The sequence below is a fragment of the Hesperophylax consimilis genome, chromosome 22, assembly GCF_061612785.1.
Source record: "Hesperophylax consimilis isolate HC1 chromosome 22, BYU_Hcon_1.0, whole genome shotgun sequence".
Taxonomy (NCBI): Eukaryota; Metazoa; Arthropoda; class Insecta; order Trichoptera; family Limnephilidae; genus Hesperophylax; species Hesperophylax consimilis.
Window position 1 is genome coordinate 10,085,203 of NC_142857.1, and position 22,906 is coordinate 10,108,108.

At 33.0% G+C, this 22,906-nt stretch overlaps 1 protein-coding gene across 3 annotated transcripts in view; it reads left to right on the forward strand.

Moving 5' to 3' along the window:
* Window positions 1-22,906, forward strand: part of LOC149412821 (optomotor-blind protein-like) — a 209,158-nt gene that overhangs the window by 179,655 nt on the left and 6,597 nt on the right. For 2 of the 3 annotated variants that reach the window (XM_089645238.1, XM_089645239.1), the window contains exons 4-5: window positions 15,057-15,203; window positions 15,675-15,751. In XM_089645238.1, coding sequence (XP_089501364.1) covers window positions 15,057-15,203; window positions 15,675-15,751 — 224 coding nt within the window. Of the gene's footprint in view, window positions 1-7,805; window positions 7,884-15,056; window positions 15,204-15,674; window positions 15,752-22,906 lie in introns of all 3 variants that reach the window. The other variant, XM_089645236.1, reaches the window with a different exon arrangement.

A 22,906-nucleotide genomic window follows, 5' to 3' on the forward strand; every position in this document is an offset into this window, starting at 1 on the left:
GTGAGTATGTGTTAAGGTCCCGATATTTCAATATCGAAAGAAAAAACACATCATAAAAATATAATGGCCTAAAGTAAGCAATCATTCCATAATTAGTCCGTGAAAAATATTTCAATCGACGCACAACAGGGCTGTACCAGCGGACAAGGCAAAAACCCAACGTTTATAATTAAATAAATTATTTGTAACGACTCCTAATTTCTCTTTAATTTCATGTTCCATTGTGCTGTGACATGCCAATATCCATTCTGCATGCTTTGTCGGGTAATTACTAACATTTTGATTGTAGTTGACCACCATTTGTCCAGTGGAATGTCAAATAAACATTAAGAGTATTTGACAAATTGAAAAGCGACGTAAAACGTTAAGACAGACTTTAAGTAGTTAGGCATGTATTTTAAATTATTATTATTTGTGGTAAATTGTGATTTAAGTTGAGTTACGTTTGTCCCATGCAATATGAAATAAAATACCTAAATATGATTAGAAATTAATGTTTTTTCGTTGTTGAAAGGAGTTCAAAGCGTGTCAGTACCGCATAACATTTCTAAAATATTCTAAGGACATTTGTAGTATTTTATTTGTACAATAAAATTGCTTATAGAACAAAGCCATACCTCTTCATCAATTGGAATAACTTGCCTACAGTAGAAATTAAAATTTATCATGTTAAATTACGTTAATCTCATTGCCTGAAATGATTTTGAGAAAATTATTGAAACGCGAGTGGAAAATTAAAAAATAACAATAACAATAAAATATTAAAAATAACAATAACAGTAAAAATTTAACAATAACAATAACAATAAAAAATATGAAATATGACGCAGATAATTATTAATAATTAACAATAATTTTTAATGTTGTTGAAGTTATTTCAAGTTTTTTTTAACTGATCAATCACAGATAAGTCGAATAATGCTTTTTACAGACTGATTTAAGACACTAGGCATAGATTTAGGTAACATAGGTACCTACCTAATGTTCTATTCTCATAATTTTAACTAAAGACGTTTTTGCACAATTTATCTAAAAAATTCAAAGTTAATATTAAAGTTCTGTGAAAGTCTTATTCAAGTTCTGTGAAAGTCTTATTAAAGTTTTGTGAAATAACCGGCCCATGATGAAACAATAACAGAACTTTAAATTTGAATTTTGAAATTTTGTGGAACAACCTGTCCATAAAGTCTTTCATCAATTTAATCAGTCTTAAATCAATTTCAACTTTATGTTAAAGATATCTACGACAGAGATTTTTTTAACGGTATCTACTGTAAGATATTTTAACTATAGTAAGTACACCTATCTACTATAATGTATTTACGATGATAAAATTTGATTATATTACACCCTTATTTAAAAACGGTTTTTATTATACTTTACGATTTCATAGATGGCGTTAATTTTTTTTTTAATTACAAGGTATCGCTTTATAATATTTATACAAATTATTTGTTTGCGCCCGTACATACGCAATATGAATATGAATAACTAGTTTTGTTTGTTTAAAAATTCAATACTTTCGAGAAAGGCATACAAATACAATATTGTACCTATGATTCAATCCAATATTATATTTGTATCCATTTCTTGAAATAATTCAGTTTTTCATGGACAAAACTATTTGTTGCGTATGTATGGGCGCAAACAAATACTTTGTCTTAATATTGTAAAGCAATACCTTGCAAAAAACGTATTTTAATAAAATAAATTAATTAAAGCCATCTATGAAAACGTACACTATAAAGAGCGTCGCGTTAAACCTTAAATCTTCATGCTTTCCGTATGTTGAAAAAATATGTTAATATTTAGCAACGCCCCCGCTCTGTGGTAGTTTTTTTTTCCGATCCATTTTGTTCAAACTCGCACCCCTGACAGTTGGCTACACCTTAATCAATAATCAGCCAACTGATCGTTAAATATCGTACCTATGTTTGTAAAGAGGTTGAAAAAATGGTACAACACCGCACGATTGGTCTGGCCGGCCATAAACAGCCAACGTTACAGCTTTTTGTGAACAAATTAGTATGCAAATGGTTTTCCACGGTGGTCTGCTCGAGGCGAACGGTCTTAATAAGATTTTTATAGGCCACCCGGGACCTACCACCTACCTACTACCTGCCTGCCATCAAGTGTCCCTCAAATAATGACCCCTAACTACGATTGAAAAATATGTAGTGTAATCAGCCACCTTACTTGAAATAGCAGGCTAACTTGATTCCCGTTGTGTCCTGGCCTTGGTTGAGATGGTTATGGGGTGTAACTGGTCACATTGTTACACAAAGTGGTCAAGTTTTTTTTAATAAAACGGCAGTTAATTACTTCTAGACACTAAGACAGCAATCTCAAACGAAATTGTTGATTTTTTGAAATCTTCGAAATCATCATTTTGGATATCTGAACTTTTGGATGTAGTACCTATTTTGTAGATACTAAAATAGGTAATGCAAGCATAGCTTATTTTGGCCTCAATATATTATATATAGCAATATATTTTTACGTGCTTTGTATATTGTTTGTGTGTTCCGTTTCCGTTTTAGAAAAACTGCTGCATCCACCATATTATGCAAGCAAGCCTTACTTTGACCATGTGTCTTACTTGAAATATGGCACAGTAAAGATTCGTCATGATTATTTGGAATTTATTGTTGGCATTTTTCAATATTGGTACCTACCTGCATTATTTAAAAAAAAAACTATTATCATTGAGATAGTGATGTTCCTTTGGATAAATTATATGATTTATATTTTAACTAAATAAATGTCACACAAAATGTTATACGGTTTTTAAAACCTCTCCAGCGTTATAGGGTCATATTTGACCGGGAGTCCGTATTTAATAAAAGTATTTTTAATTTTTTTTCTATCATGCGGAAATACTTAAATGTTTGACGTTAGAAAGAAAAATAAATTCTTTCCAGTTTGCAAATATTTATACTGAAATCGATTAATAAAATCCTAAAAATATCCAAAATTAATAAATCGTATTTCGCGCCGCTATCGTAACAATCGGTTTAACTTTAATAATCATTTCATATTTTTTATTATATGATCGAGATAATAGTGAAGATACAGTTTTCTTACAAATTCCCCAAACAAAACGAACGTGTTTTCGAAATATCGAGTTCTCTCAAATTTACTATGATTGGAATAAAAGGTGACCGGATAAATCATCAAAATGATAATTCATCACATCTTTAAAAAGGTATATAAAAAAGTGATGAAACAAAAACATTATTAACTGGGTTAAGTTGGTTAGGTTAGGTTAGGTTAGGCATGGAACCTTAGATATCTTATGATTTCAGAGGAAATTTTGCTTTATTTTATTTACTAAGAGAACATGCTTTCTTAGACGCAATTTCTACTGTTCACATAACTAATAGTATAAAACAGGCAGAGGAATAAATCAACCACCAAAAAGAAGAAAACTAAAATTGAATGCTTCGCCAACTTTTTTTCTTCTTCTACGTGATGGTCAAACTTCCGTAAACGCCACCAAAGAAACAAAATGCAAATCGTCAATTTCTTCAAGCGCTCCATTTTCCAGGTAGTTTTCTTATCGGCCACTTCCTCCTTATCGGGACTTTAAAAAGATCCGCCGAAAACAAGTTTTATGCTTTTCCGTGGCTACGAATCTTTGAATTAAATTTACGGTCCTCCTGTTTATGGCATAATTTCGCCAGTCTTTGGAAAATGGTCTCTTGTTTGTTGATTTAAGACAAAAGACTGTCTAGATTCGAAATTGAAAGCACTAAAAAGGATGCAGCAGTCGTAAAAAGTGTTTGTTTTGATTATACTCTTGTTTGATTGTTCTTAAAGTACATAATATTATTGAAGTACTTACCTACTTGTCATTCATCTATCATTATTTAATATAAAGCATATTATTTTGTAGACGTCACCTGAAAAATTCCCACCTGTAAATATTCTATAGGAGTAAGAAAACTCTTCTTTTTTTAAATTTCATAAAATGAGTATGTAAAAAATTATAAAGCAATATTACATCTCCTAAGTACCTACCCACGTAAGCAAAAATTTCATAATGCAAACTTTTCCTCTTACACACTCGAGTGATTTTTGGCATACTACGCCAAGTTTGTAAAACGGTTTGGGCGATTGCTTTCATTATGGGCCAAATTTATAAAACCTAAAATATTGGAAAAACGGTGAAATCTAGTTGAATTTATTGGCTTTTTAAGCAGTTTCATAGGAATGGTATGAATTAAATAATATGTTACAAATCACTCCAAAAAAATAATGCATACGATAATGTACATAATAATGTACATAATAATGTAAAAAAACACTTGTACCTAGTATGTAGATAAGTTCATATTATTTTAACAACATCGTAGACTTTTTAGGCTATTTTTCTTAAGTAAGAAGGTAAACACAATAATTTAACAAATTATTATAAAAGTTAACGAATTTGACACAATTTGAATACAATTTTTTTATTTAGTTGGCAAAATATTATATAGTTTTTACTACTTTGTTTCAAAGAACCGCCGCACTCAATAATGCGGAAAACAATTAAGCCTTAATGGAGCAAGAAGCAATTATTATTCTAATCTAAATTTTCTAACAAAACTATTGATAGGGCGTTATCATAATAGCTATTTGACTACTTGTACTTTCTACATCTTGGAGGTAAGAATATTAGAGAGATTATAACTAGGAGTTTGTAGATTATTATATTAAATAAAACCGATACATCTTAGTAAATTGAACATTCGAAAATCATCTCGCATTTGTTGAGAAAGGATTTATTCAATTACAATCTTTATTCAGAATTATATGTACCTAGTTATTTAACGTAGGTATTCAGAGGATATTGAGGCATTCTTAGTATATGAGTCTATGAATTTATCTTTGTATTCGATTCTCGTCTTAACGCAAAAATAAACCGATATCGGTGTTGCCTTATTTGTACTGTTAGATATGTGTCGTATTTATTTATGTATTAACTACACTGATATTATGATTAAATTCAGTTTTATGAACTTTACAAAATGGCGCTAGACACACATCTATTGTAAGGATCTTTAGTAAAGAAAGGGAGAAGAAAAATAATCCATCTTTGCATTTTAAATGAGGTAGAGGCAGTTAGTGGATGCAAGCATATAGGGGATGACATTTTAAATGTGAATATCGCACAAGAGTCCCAACTGCTCCCAACTAGTGAGAATATTGCATCCCCAATTGGAGTATATTGTGAGGCAGAAGATAATGGGTCGGTTATGGATATGGAGTAAAGGTAATTGAGGAAGTACCTGAATATTCACATCAGGTCTCCAAACATGACTAAAGCCATTTAAATCAACGTTTCAATCAATTACTAGTGATGGTCTTACATCCGGGTTATATTGAGAGTATTTTACACTCTGGAATAAATTGCGAAATAACACAAATTAATTAAATAAAAATTACTTGCGCATGCCGGGAATAAACCCGCGACCTCTGGATTGCTATTCGAGAGCCTTACCCTTACCCTTCGACCGCCGAGACCGTCAAATTAGATTTAAACAAAGTCAAATCACAAAATCATGATTTTTGGTGAATGGATTAAATGTTTCTAGTTTTGAATTTCGAAATTAGTTTTCGGTAAAAGCAAAATCTAAAGTTTTTCTATTTCCGCTATTCTGGTATTATATATTTAGGTTTATATATTTTTGTAATGAAGGATGTAAAAAGCCACTAACTTCTAGAACAATGTTATCTTCAATTCTGCACAGAAGATAATATATGAATCAATAAATTCGCATTTGGTATTTAAGCAGATATGCTCTATTGGGTCACGAACTCTGGACAGGCGGTACTCTTTGCAGCATCCGTATTATCAGTGGACCACCTAACTAACCAGTGGCGCGGTTAAGACCCCGGGGAATATCTGAGATAAGCGCCTACCCATTGATCTCGCCGCCATCGGTATCAAACGTTTTAAGATGAAAGATCGTTTTAATAGCGAATTCATTTATATTCCGTTTTGCAGCGAGCTAAGTGCTTGTCGGGTGATAAAGTGCAAACGCTGATTTTTGAGTACTGCCCGTATGATTTGAAATATTTTAAATAAATATTTAGGCACGTAAATAACCTTTATCTCTGTCTTGATAAATAAATAATAACTTCTTAAATGAAAAGCCCAACAGAGTAATAGATAAAATTAACAAGAATCAAACGAAATATGTTGAAATGTTAGATAGACTTTGATAGCCGAGGGATAAAATTCTCCACTAACAAGCAGAACTTCGCGGGTTCAAATCCGACGTGCACAAGTAAATTTTATTTGATTAATTTGTGTAATTTTACAATTTACGAATTAAAAATAATATATAGTATTCTGGCGGAACGTTACAGATTTGAAGATACTCTCAATATCGCCCTAGTTTAAGACAACCATTCAGAATTAAAATGTTGCTTAAAATGGCTTTACCCGTGTTTGGTGACCTGATCTGAATATCTATGACGGCCGGCATAGTCCAGTGGTAACGCATTGGACTGCCATTCCTAAGGTCGCGGGTTCGAACCCAGCGTGCGCAAATAAATTTTATTTGATTAATTTGTGTTATTTCACAATTAATTAATTAAAATAATATATAGTATATTTGCGGCACGTTCCAGAGTGGAAGCTACTACCAGTATCGCCCTGGTGTAAGACCACCATTCAGAATTGAAACGTTGCTCCAAATGGCTTTAGCCGTGTTTAGTGACTAGATCTGAATAGCCAGGTACTTCCCCACCTTCCTCTTTCCCTTCCCCACTTACCTTCAGCCTCACAACATCCCCCAATTGGGGATGCCATAGTCTCACTGGCTCCAGACGGGAGCAGTTGGGACTCTTGTGAGGTATTCACTATAAAAAAATTAAAAAAATCTAGGCACACCCCCACCCTCCTCTTCCCCATCTCCATAACATATCCAAATTGGTGATGCCATAGTCTCACTGGCTCCAGACGGTTGGGAGCAGTTGACACTCTTTGAATATAATTTTAAAATAAAGATAATGCTGGTAGTTCTTAGTCGAAGTATGATATAGTTAAATATGACCGAAGAAGATATGGTCGGATTAGCTCAATGGTTAGAGCAAACCCTGGCAAGGTTGTGGTCCTGGATTCAATTCTTAGATGCAACCGAATCTTTATCTGATTTTTCTGTTTTATAAATTTTATCGTCCTCCCGTATTATCAAAATGGCTTAGTATTCCCATCGTCCTATTGGAATGAATTAATGAATAGTGTTAATTTGATTCGGTTTGTTTTGTCCTTGGATAACTATTCCAGCTAAATTAATCTCTCTACATCGTCAACCTGTTGTTTTGACACAAGTAATACTAACAATCATCAATATGCTAAATATTTCTAATTTAATGGTGTTTTTTTGATTCGGGTGTTAGCCGTGTCACCAGCTAAGGACTTTCATAACCAACTGTTCTTCCTAATATGTTCACCATTCTGATTAAATACTAACTCATTCGTGTATCAGTCTTTCTGCGCCTATTTTGTTTTCCTCTGCGTGGGCAGTGTTCATATTCTTAATTAATGTTTTGTTATATGAATTTGTGGTCATTATACAACGATGTTCATCTCCTTTTCTATGAATGCTGCGTTTGATTCATCTAACAGCTATTTCACCCAGTGTATTACAATTATCTACTTCTTCAACAAATTTGACAAAAAAATAACTCTCTAACAATCATTCGTTCATCAGCCTATTTTCACATATTTTGTTCTCCTTTCGGTGGATGCTGTTCTCTCTACTGCTTCCTATTTTGATTTTTGATTTTCTTTGTTATATTTGGCGATGCAGTGGCCATACTCCCCGAGCTATCACTACCGCATGAACCACGAGGCTGCGTGTTCCAACTCTGATTCCAACTTCTTTCTGGTAGGACTATATACAATAATCATTTTATAAACAAACAGACTACCTCCCTCAACCAACAAATGACTTCGTCCCAGCACTATACCTATCCCCTTTTGAAACCTTAAAAAATATACCTAGGCATAAGTATAAAACAACATAAAGCTAAAATATACTGACAGAAAAATTAGTAATGCCGATTTATTAACAATGTCTTTAAATTATTGGTAATACAGTTAAAAACGGGACTGCGAGCCGTTTCCTGATAAAGTGTAAATTCATAATAATATCGGAATACATGTTCATCCACCCGCGTCTTTCTTAATAATATATAATATGAACACGTGTTCGGACATCCTGAAAAAAAAAGGTATTTTAATTATTACAAGTTTTTATTTCAAGATACTTATAAATTCATACGTTAAAGGACTACAATCCCGTTTTTAATAGGAATACCAATACTTTTAAGAGATTATTAATAAATTTGCAATATTTTTTAATCAGGTAGTTTTCTCCGAGTAGGTATAAATATTAAAAAAAAACTGCATCGGTCGACAAAATTTTATGTGCAGTCAATAGTTTAGATGCTATTTTAACTTCGTTCATTCGTTAGTTGTTCTTTTGGCCGCCGGCACGGAAAAGTTTTGTAGATCTGCAAATCGTGAATAATCTAAAAAACAACATGATTGGAAATACATCGCAGTGTCCCCTCGGCTCTTAAGATGGTAGGACATATTTTTTAAAGTTACAAATAACCTGACAATATTTGAAAAGCTTCTACGACCACGGTAAGAGAACAATATTGCTTGTGTCTTGGTGGAGGACTTAACAGTCGAGGAATTGAAATCACGAATTGGACTCAGAGGCGATGTCAACTCAGCCACTGACCAGTATTTATTGTCTATTAGTTTTTAAGGGAAATATAATTAGGGAAAGGATTGGATTTCATTACGTAAATTAATTTTTTTGTAATCACATTTTATTTTCATACTTTCTCGATTTTCCAGAATACGCACTCAAGACGTTTATTGACAATACAGTAGCATTGGAAATTTAAAACGAAAAAATATTACCAACCCCCCAAAACGACGTGAACTTTGATTTTGTCAAAGTTTGTGGTATACTCAAAAATCCATCTTTTATCTTCGGAATAAAACGAATAAAACCGATTTGATAAATAAAAAAATTAAAAAAATTCTATTATACATCTATTTTCAAATGTCTTTTAAAACTTAAAAAATAAAATGGTTTGACTGTGGACTTGAGCTTCCTTTAGAAGTACTGGAATCAACCACGCCAAGAACTTCGCCAAACCGTAGGACCGACATTTTTTCTTATATTAACTGCTGTAACGTCATACAATTCCGTTTTTGCTAACTAGTATTCATGTTCATCTACAACGAGTCTATCTGCCGAGTTTCATCTTGATCCGACGTCTTTTCCGCTAAATATTTAAAAAAAATAGTATCATCATTAGATACCACAGACATATGAATATATAGACTAGAAAAGGTGAGGGGTAAAATCAACTGTTGAAGAACGAAGGGGGTAAAGCTGACTGTGATTCGTCAATAAATCAATCTGACAGTATATAGGCATCTCGCATTTTAATATCACCATTTAGTTCTTAAAAGTAAAATCTGCTTTTGAATGAATAGACATTTTTACATGGGAGCGCAAATTACTCGCCACATTATGAACAAATTTGCGAAGTCCAAATTCGGCAAAAAAAAAATTCTTCTATTTTCAGAGTTGAATATTTTGTTTAAGTATTTAGTTAAGACACTTTTATAAGTGTTCATAATTTACTTCCCAGTAACAACGATGCGCACACTTGATAATCGCTACATTCGACCAATGTTGGCTCGATGTTATAGTATGTGTTTCTACAACTGATTCATATTATGCGACGTGAATAAGCTTAAAATGATGCTTACATATGGAATGTAATACGACAATTGGGTTTATTCTCTTTTTCACATCTATTTTTACAAGTTTTCATATCACAAGCCACTATTTTGCCGTGTTATTTCATAAAATGCCTCGACCATAGCTCGACGCTAGTTCGAACAAGAATGATGACGTCACATTCTCAAGATTCACGGGAAGCCATACGCGAGCCCAGCCGGCTCCAATGGAACCGGTATGGGGAGTGGGGAATAATACGCTTTTAATCACTTAGGGCAAGTCTACTAATATTCATATGTCTATGTTAGATACTCATAAAAAATGTTCGGAGACACCTATTTTTGACGACCTTATTCCTGGGGATTAAACGGTATAATACTTGAATAATTCATGAAAACGTAGTTCCCGAAACTAACGCCCCCTAGCTGTCCGTTACGAAATTCTTGATCGCAGTGACGTCTTGTCACTAAGAGTTTATTAACTTTTCCCCATAATTCCCCACAATTCCTCATAATTTTCCCGTCAAATAAGTTTCCCTATAATTGACTCTGGAAAACGTCTACCTGGTCAGTTCACCAAGTATTCAACTTTGACTGTTATTATAACTTTATAAGCAGTGCCGACAGATGGCGTTATTTCAGAAATGGGGTAGAACTCTAGGTACTTACCCATCATTGTTACCCGTGTTACTTCAAAGGACTATTACGCAAGACATTGAAAGATGGGTTATTCATAAAATAACGATTTGATCGGTGTAGTCAACATGTAAGAATTAAATACGTGGGAAACTAGTTTAGAAGTATTAATAATCGGTTGTTGCGTATGTAGTTAATGTCTAATGTCTGCTAATTGTAGAAATAAAATATTCTGAATTTGTTTACGCTAACTTTCAGTTTTCATTTTAGATCTTCACTTGTTTTATTTGTTTGTCGAGTTCGTTCTATTCGGCTGTTTCGATTGCTGGCTATATCTGATTAATAGGTCATCTTGGAAATTCAGTTTGGAAGGAAGTGACGTAATAGCCTCTCATTGGCCCCCCTGAGACATTTAATTTTGGACCCTACAGTTTCAGGGTTCTCAGAAACATAAAGTTCTTGTTCTTGAACGAGTTTCAGAAATCGCCTTACTATTTTTGAAGAGTTAATATCAGAAATCCAAATAAGATTCTAATTTAAAATATTTACACGACTACTGTACTCATAATGAAAACGTCTACTCATTGTTCAAAATACAATTAAGGAAATACAAAATGAAAACTGAGTATTGCTGATTTATTAAAATCCTGTCAAAAAATTGATAGCAGGTCATTTCCTAATAAACTGTTAGTACTTTACTAATATATCGCAACACGTGTTCATTCACAATTTTATAAGTTTTTCGTGCACGTGTTCCGCCGTCCGCATAACACATTCGTGTTTTACTGATAGTGTCAATCCATTCGATAAAGGCTCGTTTTCAACAGGAATACGAATTTTTAATAAATTACCAATATTTTATATACTTTTTTTTTTAGTTTTCTCAATGTGTTTTTATTGTTGAATATTTCACATTACAAGCACCAAAAACCATTCTAAATTCAAATATTTATATGATTTCTTCACCCGTTTACGAAAATTTAACATTACGAAACCCAAAAAACATTCTAAATTCAATTATTTACGTGAATTTCATACCCATTACCGAAGATTTAACAATACAAAACCTAAACACATTCTAAATTCGATTATTTACGTGAATTTCATACCCATTACCGAAGATTTAACAATACAAAACCTAAAAACATTTTAAATTCAATTATTTACGTGAATTTCACATCCATTACCGAAGATTTAACAATACGAAACCTAAAAAAATTTTAAATTCAATTATTTACGTGAATTTCACATCCATTACCGAAGATTTAACAATACGAAACCTAAAAACATTCTAAATTCAATTATTTACGTGAATTTCATACCCATTACCGAAGATTTAACAATACGAAACCTAAAAACATTCTAAATTGAAAAATGTACCTACATGATTTCTATACCCTTTAATGAGGATTTAACATTGGAAAACCCAAATAAAATTATAATTTAAAATTTTAATATTCTATGACTCCAACAATTTTCTCAAGCTTATGAGGCTTGGCATGGTCGAAATATCATCCAATTGAATCATTACCGTCCATTAGTACAATTGTTGTGCTGGATGATATAATTTGATGTTAATTAATTGGGATAGAGGCATTAAAATAATTTGATTGCCATCCATTTTGGTAGGGGCTCGGACACGACTTAATAGCGGTGGACAAAACGGACTCCATTTAATTTATTAGGACAAATTGTAGACAAAACGGGGGCTAGTTGTCTCTCGTGGTGGTAACTTCTGGATTTTAATTTCGGTTCTATTAATTACCTTATGTAAGGATATGGTTTTCGTGCCACTATTTAATGTGGATAGCGGATAAAATATCAGTTAATCGGATTAGGTGTGTTTGGTGAAACCCACATGACATTTGATTAGTTAATCACTAAACTTGTACTCACATTAAAATTGAGTGCAAACAAGAGATATGATAACAAAAATTAAATGGATATTGAAGATGTGTGTATGCTTTATTGTAAATTTAAAAAATGTCAGTAATAAAGGAGTGTTTTCATAAAAAAATGAGATTTTTTTTTAAATTTATAAGCTTCCGTCCACGACTCCGCCCGACTTTTTCTCCAATTTCGTATTCTTGTTAAGTTTTTTTTACGGAAAAAATAATATTTCAAAGCTTCAAAGGGTCATAGGCATGGAACTGACGTTGTGAGTACAAATAGATGCCCTGTGGTAAAAACTCCAAGCAGAAAAAGCTGCTCATATTCTAAAATTATAGAACCACAGCTTACCATTCAAGAATTTTATGTAGATAACAGATTTCGGCATTATTGTAGAAGAGATACCTACCTACATTTGGATGATACTGAACACGGAGAAAAATGAGTGTTGCTGATTTATCAAAAGCCTGTTAATAACGTAACTTTAGGCCGTTTCCTGTTAAACTTTTAGTACGAGTACATCGGTGATATATCGGAACACGTGCATTTGTCCTATGTCCGACGATAACAATGACGAAATGCGAACATTTTTGAATTTTTGTGTAAACGTATTCGCGATATCGCGATAAAACATTCGTATTTTACTGAAAGTTTATTAGGAAACCTATCAAATCATTCGTTGAAGGTCTGCAATTCCGTTTTTGACTGGTTTACGAATAGTTTGAAGAGACTCTTAATAAATTAGCAATATTTTATATTATAAAATTTCTCCGTGTAAATTTTGCCATTTTCCTAAGATTTTCGTGTAAGCTCTCTCCTGAAATTTGGCGGTATGAGCATAAAACGTGGTAAAAATTGTTTGAAGGATTGTCATATCATCATATTCTCACATATCATTCATGACAGTGTCGTATTCGAGTTTGTTTCGAGTGTCAGAGTCCTTCCCGCTCTGTAATTTGTCCCGTCCGCGCGATGTCCCACGTCCTACTCTTTAGCGACATGCTATGTGTTATATACACGCTGCATACTATAATAATATCCTACATGTCACACAGTGCACATACCAGTAGCAGTGGAGGTTCGTGACCTATTTTATTTAGTTTTCAATGGGACATAAAAAAGGGAGAAACAAATTCTCTCGGATATAATATGTATAAAAGTCTAAATTTTCCACAAGACTAGATCTAGAGAAAAATTAACACAGCATCACACTATATATGCCTGGCAAGAAGATAAAGATCAGCAATTCATTAAAACGTCAAAAAAAATAGTTTTACTAAAATCACAATTTACACAAGAAACTATTTTAAAAATATATATCAATTGTTGATTTTTTCTAAATATAATTTTAAATTCTACGTTCGTAGGTCTACGGCTCTGTTATGTTTTGTGTGAACTATTTCTTATAACAGAAAATCCCATAGGCGCTGAATTCGTAACGCACACATGGGATTCATTTCTGACTCGCGCTAGGGCAGTATTATTCGGACGGATGGATTTTTAGCACTGAATTTGAATAGCGCTTTGTTTAAATAAAGTGTGGTAAAATTATAATACTGTTTTGTCTTATTTTCTTACCTTTTTTGTAAGAGCTCACTACACAAACGAAGTTTTTAGAGAATCCCGCCACTGAGCAGTAATGAGTAGCATTATGTATTTACTATAGCATAGTATATAACATACATGGCCGGGCCCGTTCCCACAAGCCGGGGCCGGCGCAGTAATGACAGCATTTGCCGTAATGAGCGAGTATCGGCTAATGCGAAGGGGAGTGGCGGGTAAGTGAATGAAGTTATCGAGAAGCGCCGTCGTCGCGGTCGCCGAGGACGAGAAGCGTGTAATATGGACTCCGTGTATGCAGATTGGAGGGATCGTCAACAATTTCATCAATTTTATCTGTACATTGTATGGAGATGGTTTCTATTGATGTTTATAACTTACGATAGTGAAATATTATATCAAACATAATACTTATTTCGATTGTCTGCGCGGTGGTTTAGTTATTCTTCCGTGAAATCTGGTTCACAAATTTGCTTTAAGTTTAAGTTTCATTTTTTAAATGGAAAACAGTTGTGTGAAAAATTGAAAATTAAAAAGAGATTGGAAATTTCTAGAAATTCTGTAATCTTACATGACAACCTGTTTTATTTAAAACTATGCTTTTAGTTACATTAATGGCCACTCAGTTTCACCCGAGTATAAACAATGTTTTTCTCTAGAAAAATCATGCTGGGGCTTTCGCGACTTTTTCTTTCATGAATGATTTGTTAAATTAATGTTTTAATAGCTTATTTTCGAAATTCTATTATAAATTGAAAAAAGATGAGATGATATGGGAAAAAAAAAATTAAATAAAGAAAAATTGTCCTTTTTTACGTGATGTTCAAGCTCACTGTTCGAGAGTTTTAGCTGGTTCATAAACACCAAATACTTTTTCTGCTAAATATTTTCCTTATATCCATTTACGATTTGGCTTTCTCAAACACCCTCTAATTGGTTAGAAAAATATATAGATCACGCAAAAGAATTATCAGAAGTATGCCAAAAACAGACAATGAAAAAACAAAAAACATTACCCGCAGGTACTCGTGCTTTACTTGACACTTACATCGATTTATTTATCTATTTTTAAGACATTAATTGTGTACCTACTTACTAACTGTAACTAAAACGACAAATTATGATATTATATCATATCTTAATGAATAACCATTATTTGATTAATGTTTTCTCGACTATTACTGATGAATCAATCTTTCAACAGACGATCCTGAACTCCATGCACAAGTACCAGCCTCGTTTCCACCTGGTGCGGGCCAACGACATTCTAAAGCTGCCCTACTCTACCTTCAGGACATACGTATTTAAGGAGACGGAGTTCATCGCTGTCACTGCCTACCAGAACGAAAAGGTAAACATAAAAACAAAATCTGATTAATTTAGGACTTACATTACACAATAAAGCTTCTTCTCTTAGCAAGTCATTTTTAGTCCGGTCTGTACAGGAGGCCTTGAGGAAACCTCAGTTTCTATGTCATCAATGGTTATTTTTTGTGGGAAGTCTTTTTAAGGAATGGGAGAATGAGTTTATATTTTTATTTCTTATTAATCTGAAAATTGTTTATATTTTGGTATTTATCCCTGAATTGAGTTACATACTTCAATATTTAGTCGCATTAGTTATTTAGTATGTTCTTAAGAATCTGTTACATTGTGGCAGAGATTACTATCATCGATTTAATTTTTCTCTACTTAATACTTATTGATTATTAATTACGTCGAAGAATCAAGCCATCTTATGAAAGGGAAGTTTTGTGTGTATGGTACGCCAAAATATTTTTTTACAATTAGATATACTGATATTGTTTTATTTGATTCGCAGATTACGCAGTTGAAGATAGACAACAATCCATTCGCAAAAGGATTCAGAGACACGGGAGCAGGAAAAAGAGAGAAAAAGTAAGTATTTTTACAATTCCTATACTCTATTATAATTCCTAATCTGTTTGACAACCATATAATGAAAAAACATATTCCGCATTAACTTTTAATACATAACTTGAAAGTCTTTCATTGCGGATTTAGCAGTCCCTAAAATAGCACAAAAAGCATATTCAATTCAAGATGAAATTAAAATATTTCAGCAATAATTTATAGCAACTCTTTTTGAAAAGAAAATCTGTCACCAGGAATATATTTCCCTCGCTTTTTGAGCACAATGAATCCAGTCCGGAAAAACAGTGGTGAAAGCAAACGCTGAAAGAAATTTAAAAAAAAAGTCAACCGAAAAAAAAAAACTGAAAATTAACAAAGGGGTTGGAAAACACACAATGAGCTGGCAACATCGTTCCGACTGACAGATAAAAATAAAACGTAGCCTGGGGTATTTTTTTTAACTGGCAGCATTTGTTTGGGGACATATTTGAATCTAAATAGAATGCTTTTGACCCGCAAAACGCGGGAAACATCAAAAGGACAATACGTGTTGGATAAATTGCGTTTTTCCCGTTCTTCTTTATTTTGCGCTACAAAAAACTCGTTTCACTTCCAAATAAATTTCCTATTCCAGTAATTGAGTACACAACATATTTCATATTTAACTTACAACATATATAATATTATATTGGATAACAGAATGATGCATATAAAGCTTATTGTGTTATTATTAAAAGAGAAAATCACACAACTATAGAAAGAGTTCAACACAAAATTTCTTAAGAACATAAATTTTAAGCTCAGATTTCCTATTGATTACATTAATTATGTCAGTTTGATGAATCAATTGCATCTAATAACACTGTCTGACAGGAGAATTATTTCAGACCTGGTTGTGTTACACAGAGTCATTAACAACATAATTGATGGTCCTGCCATCGTTGCCACTGTTAAGTTCCAAGTGCAAGAAAAAATAAAACATATTTCTGCAATACATACACGACCAACTATCAAACACACTCACTGACCAATAGGATGCATGATCTGGGCAACAAGTATGAGGGTGCTATTGATTTATTTATTGACACCATTTATAGAATTAAGCATAATCTATACCCACACTTTGTCGAATCCTACAAATTAGAGTAGCGTTGGTAAATTAATTTAAATATTTTGTCTTATATGTAGTATTATTGTAATTTCTTGTTTACTTTACGTTACTCTTAAGTTTTACTAATATTGCTTTATTTATAGTTTTTTTTTTAATATTTCTTAATATTTTCTCATTATACTTGTAATCACAATTTTACAATAGTGTATTTTATACCTACTTTACAATGGATTACATCTATTTACTGTCAGTATCTTCTGTATAATACAGAAATTCTCTTATGTACACTGCATCATGTATCACTTTTATGTAAAAGCCTTTTGAGGCGTATATATAAATAAACTATTTCTTTTCTACCACATAAATAAATAATTAGTTACTAGGTACTCTGTTTCGCACTAGAATTTAAACATTTTTTTCTTATTATTATCAAGGCAATTTTCATCCAGCAGGATGCGTTTGAAGACATAATGATATTATACAGGTTAGTAGTGTGAATCCATTTGGATGCATCAAAGGACTTATCACAAACTAAACATCTCCCGGTCAACGAGGTAAACAATTTAAACAGCATTTAAGCTCAGATCCGCCTGCATTGTCTGCATCCAACTTACGAGTAGCGGGGCGTCCCCAACCATCCGTTAAAGTAAAACACAGTAAAGAGAGCCGGGAGTCGAGCAAATAGCGGCTAATCCGTGACCGCCGAAACGTCCGACCGGAAGCCGGATCTGGCGCCACCGGAAGTTACCATTGTGACGGCGGCTTCCGGAAACACAGCCACCCCCCGGACCGGCAGCCCCCGGCCGACATTTTGCTTTCTGACGCTTGAATCTATGCGCTTAAATTCGCTTAATTTCCCTTTATTTCCGACGGTGCCGCCCTCTGTCAGCCGCCGCGTGAAATATGCCCCGGAATGAATATGCTCACTTAAAAAAAGGCAGTGATTTGCATTTCTTTTTGCAAATTAAAGTGTTTTATTGAAAAAATAAATTGCCCTTTCGCTGTTATGGTACGAGATCATTATTCATTGTATTTTATTCATATTGTTTTATAAATAATTCATTAGCGTTATAGTCGTTACTTGCACACAATGTGTTTTGTTTAGTGAAATATCATATAAAAAAATTTCTCAAACTATGTAGGTATTCGTTAAAACACTGGAAATAGCTAAAAACCATAGATAAAATGACTTTAAAGACACATAGATGTACCGAGACTTTTTTAACATTGAGATGTATTCCTATACCGATATCGCGAGCTGTGAGAAGGTTGAGACCCCTAACTATTAAGATGAACTATTGTAATGAAATCAAATTTAGATACGAAAAAAAAAACATTTTAATAAAACAATCAAATCCCTAAAATCAACAACACAGTGCCATCATATTTATTTAGAAATGTTAACAATTTTATAAGAGTTATAAACAATGGTTATGATCATCCGATGCCCATCCACAAGTGTATGTATTATAAAGTATTTAATAAAAGTGTAGGTGTTTAGTTAATTTGTGTTAAGGGTAGTAATTGGTGTAATGATTAGTTGTAACCATTTCATAATTATGAAAGATTAATTTTGAATCATTATAATTCGGTCCTTGTGCTAGAAAACGGTCTAAAAGCATCCGAAATACAGGGTTTTCCAATAAGAGGTGTTATTTTGAATAGCTATTTCGGTAGATGTCACTTTTGAAACTGTCATTTTTTGACATTTGACAAGTAGAAACTACGTTATTAATAAAAATGGAACGATACACGCTTCAACAACGCATTGAAATTATTAAAATTCACTTGAGTGAATCAAATGCAAATCATGTTGAGTGATGAGGCCCATTTCCACCTCGGTGGCTTCGTCAACAAGCAAAATTGTCGCACCTGGGGATCGAAAAACCCAAGAGTTATTGTTGAAAAGCCTCTCTATCCTCAACGTGTGACTGTTTGGTGCGGTTTATGGTCCGGCGGAGTTATTGGACCTTACTTTTTCGAAAATGAGGCTGGAGCAACAGTTACGGTGAATGGATTGCGCTATAGAGAGATGATTAATGATTTTTAATGGCCGGAATTGGATGGTATTGATCTGGACAACGTTTACTTTCAACAAGACGGCGCTACGTGCCACACAAGCAACGAAACCATTGATCTTTTCCGATTGAATATCAAAATAACACCTCTGATTGGAAAACCTATATATCCTTTCATCGTGAACAAACGGTGTTTGTGCATTCATAAATATAATTCAAATACCTACATAAAATATATGAATATTCTTCGTGTTAACCTTACAATGTCTTCAACCCGCAAACCCGCTTGAATCAAGCACTAGATTAAATTTCATGTCCGCATAATTAGGGCCGGTCCATTTAGGGGTCGTGAATATATTTTAAACTGCCGAATTGCCACCCTTGATGTTTAGGGGCTTTAAGGGCGGCCGGGCCTGCCCTGTAATCAGTCTCGAAGGGAGGATGGTGACATTTCAATTCCTAAACTTACCACGGACGACGTTTATTCTATAAAATCACCCTAGGCATACGATATAACATTAAAAATATTCTGAATTTATTTAGTACTTACTTATTTATTATTTATTTATTCACACCAAGAAGGCTTTTACACATGTATATACAATGTTTAAGGCATGCTGATCAGGAGTACAATAATGAGTGTATATAACATGGCATAATAGGCTGAGTGCGGACAGTATAAGCAGGTACAATACTAGTTATCATTGAGAGTTGTACATTCAAGTAATTGTTGTTCAGTAAATAAATAAAATTATAAGGGTACAAGACAGGTACTACGAAAGTAGTAGCGGAACAATATTAACAAAATCTGGAAAAAAAATAGTATAGCTAATGTATTAACAATCTCTTAAAATTATTGGAGATACGGTTAAAAAAGATACTGTACGCCGTTTCCTGATAAAATTTTAGTCAACTACTAATATATCGGAACACGTGTTCATCCACCAGCACTTGCCTTCTTAATATATAATGACGAAATGTGAAAATATTATAATTTTTATGAACCCATTTTCCGAGATCGTGCTAAAATTTTCCTCTTTTAGAAAAAGTTTAACAGCAATCCTATCAATCCAGTCGTTAAGGGCTTGCAATCACGCTTTTTACCGAATTACGAATAATTTGAAGAGATTCTCACATGCTCACTTTTCTTCGAGTAGCGTAATTTTAATTTAATTAAAAATCACTTTGCATACATCATTATTTAATCAAAATAATCCGATGTTTCAAAACCAATAGCCAGGATAAACGTTACAAATAAGTGTTCTAATGCTTTTTTGCTATAAAGTTCAATAGTAGGCTAATTCTAAAATAATGTACGAACTGATAGCTCTTTTTTTCTTAATTTCTCCATTCAAACAGCATTGGCAGTACAAGTCACGTTATATGTTGTTTATAACCCACGTGTATGGTTTTATGGGATATAAAAATAATAACATGAATATTGTTTTATTTCATATGAAATTTTACTATTTACTCTATTTCCGTAGCAAATTCTGAAAGAAAAAAAAATACACGCTTTAAAATCGCTTTAAAAACTACGTAATACAGCACTATTGGCTTCTGGCAATCTTATGCGGTATTCATATAAAAATATTTTTTTATTTAATTTGTTCCATTTAATTTCAATATTTTACAAATCTCTTGTATTTTTTCTGTGCCTTGTTCTGTTTCGTGCTTCGTTTAAATTATTAGTATAATCTTCTCTAATGACTTTTAGAAATAGTCAATAGATAAACAACATAAATAATAATCGGATATGTTTATCTAAGACACTATCCAGGTTACACACCAATGCCTTTAAGATTTGCAATCATTCAAAAATATTGGAAATATTAGTTGCAAGATGGTATTGTTTAATTTGAATTTGAAATATGAGATCGAAAAAAATGACGTTTAATATTTAGGTCCCAATGGACGAGTTGTTAACCCCGTTGAGACAGAGATTCTGGTTTCGATTCCCAGCTGAGACCGTTATCTTTTTATTTTTCTGTGTCTTGTTCTGTTTCATGTTTCCTTTAGATTTATTACTATTATATTGTTTTTCAAAGATTTATTTATTTATTTAATATTTACATTTACATATATAATATTATTTAAAAAGGGGTTAAAATGAAATTAAGAGTGTACTATACGTAAACACCTCCCTAACTATTAAAATTTGACAACAATTTTAACACATAATGAATATTTAGACACTATCCCTTAGCTATGAAGTGCTAAATATCTTTAAATTATCATCCCTTCGTTGAATGCTTTGGGTGCAATTATCGCTCCTTTTATCCCTCCATTGTCACTTGCACCCCTCTGCAATGTGCATCCTAGAAGGGTTAATAATGGAACCACATTTCTGCTCTGAAAACGGAAAAATTAAAACAAAAAAACAAATAAATTTATTTTTTTATGTTATCAAAATTTGCAGATAAAAGTAATTTCTACCCGGCTTTACTGAAGTTTTAAAGTAAAATACCAAAAAAAAATCTCCAGCAAAACTCAAAAACCGTGATCTCCGGCATCACGAAATTTGTACAGTTTAAAAAAAAAATTGGAGTTTGTATGTCATCGCGTTAGTTTCAATATGTTAGTCTTATTTTATAATACTGTTTTAATTGTTATATTTTTTGTGAGGCTATGGCATCCCCAATTGGGGGTAGGTGGTGAGGCTAAAGGTAGTTGTGAGGGGAAGGAGGTGAGGTAGAGGAAGGTTACCCGGCTATTCAGATCTGATCACTAAATAGACTAAAGACATTACAGGCAATGTTTCGATTCTAAATGATGGTCTATCATAAGGGCGATACTGAAAGTATCTACAATTCTTTAAGTAAGAAAAAATAAATAAAAATAAGAAAAAAAAATCAAAAAAGAGTTGTGAAATCAGCTTAGAAACAATAAAAGACATTTTAAAGTCGGGAATAATTTCAGTGTAGATTCTGGGGCTAACTAACCAGGGAAATAATTATACCGAGTCAGTGGACATCCTCAATTTATCACTCAACAAATACAAAATATTGTCATTCAGGCAATTTAGTTTTGTATAAATACTGTGGAATTTTTACTATGCATTGGTAAAAGCCCCTAAAAAGGTCGTAAATAAATAAATATTAACAATATTCCGTGCAAAGCCGGGTATCAAACTAGTATTCAATAAAATTTGATTTATAGTGGCAAAATAATACCATGTAACCGCGTAGGCAATAAAAAATTTCATTGCGTCTTTAGATTTGAAGCAAAATGTCCCATTTTCCCAGTTGTCTTGGCTTCTATAATGTCATATCCGCACTCCCTTACACCACCCACACCAAGCGGTGGGTGGCGGGTGGTATTTCCCGTCCCCGGGTGGTTTCCTCCCCCGCCCGTCACGCGCCGTCACTGCCCTGTCATTAGCAGGCCGACACTTTGCGGGGTAAAGATCACGCTTGTGCGCGCCACTGGAATGCCAAAACGTACCGCAATTTCACAAATCAGCATTTTGTAAGTTAAATTATTTTATTTAACTCGTTTAAATGCTTCTCAGAAGAGCTAAAGAACTGAAGATTGAAGATTTTACAAAATTGAATATAAATATTTTTGTTTTTACCAGCTAAAAATGACAATGAGTTTTTGAACATATCTAGTATGTTCTATGGACAGTAGAACACGTGTCCAAAAAAGTTCTTATTTAATAAATCAAAATCGAAATTTCCTCTGAAATTATTAGATTTCTAAGTGTGTGCAACGACAAAATACCCAAGGTTTAGAGACCTACCGCGCTGATACCACTAGTATGTTTTTCATGAATTATTTCTTAGAACAGATAGTCCCATAGTCACTATATATGATTTGTATGGCGCTGTTTTTGTGCAAAATTACCTCTAGGGCGCTGTAATAATATATAATACACTTCTACAATGATCTTGGTAGACTAAACCACAGAAAATGTGTATTTGTTCGTAGGAAATACCGATACACTTTTAGGAATGCCATTTATGGAATCATCGAATTGTGATATTATACAAAAATAATATAGAGTCAAAGGCGTACTATTGATAGATTCATTGAATTCTCTCTCACTTT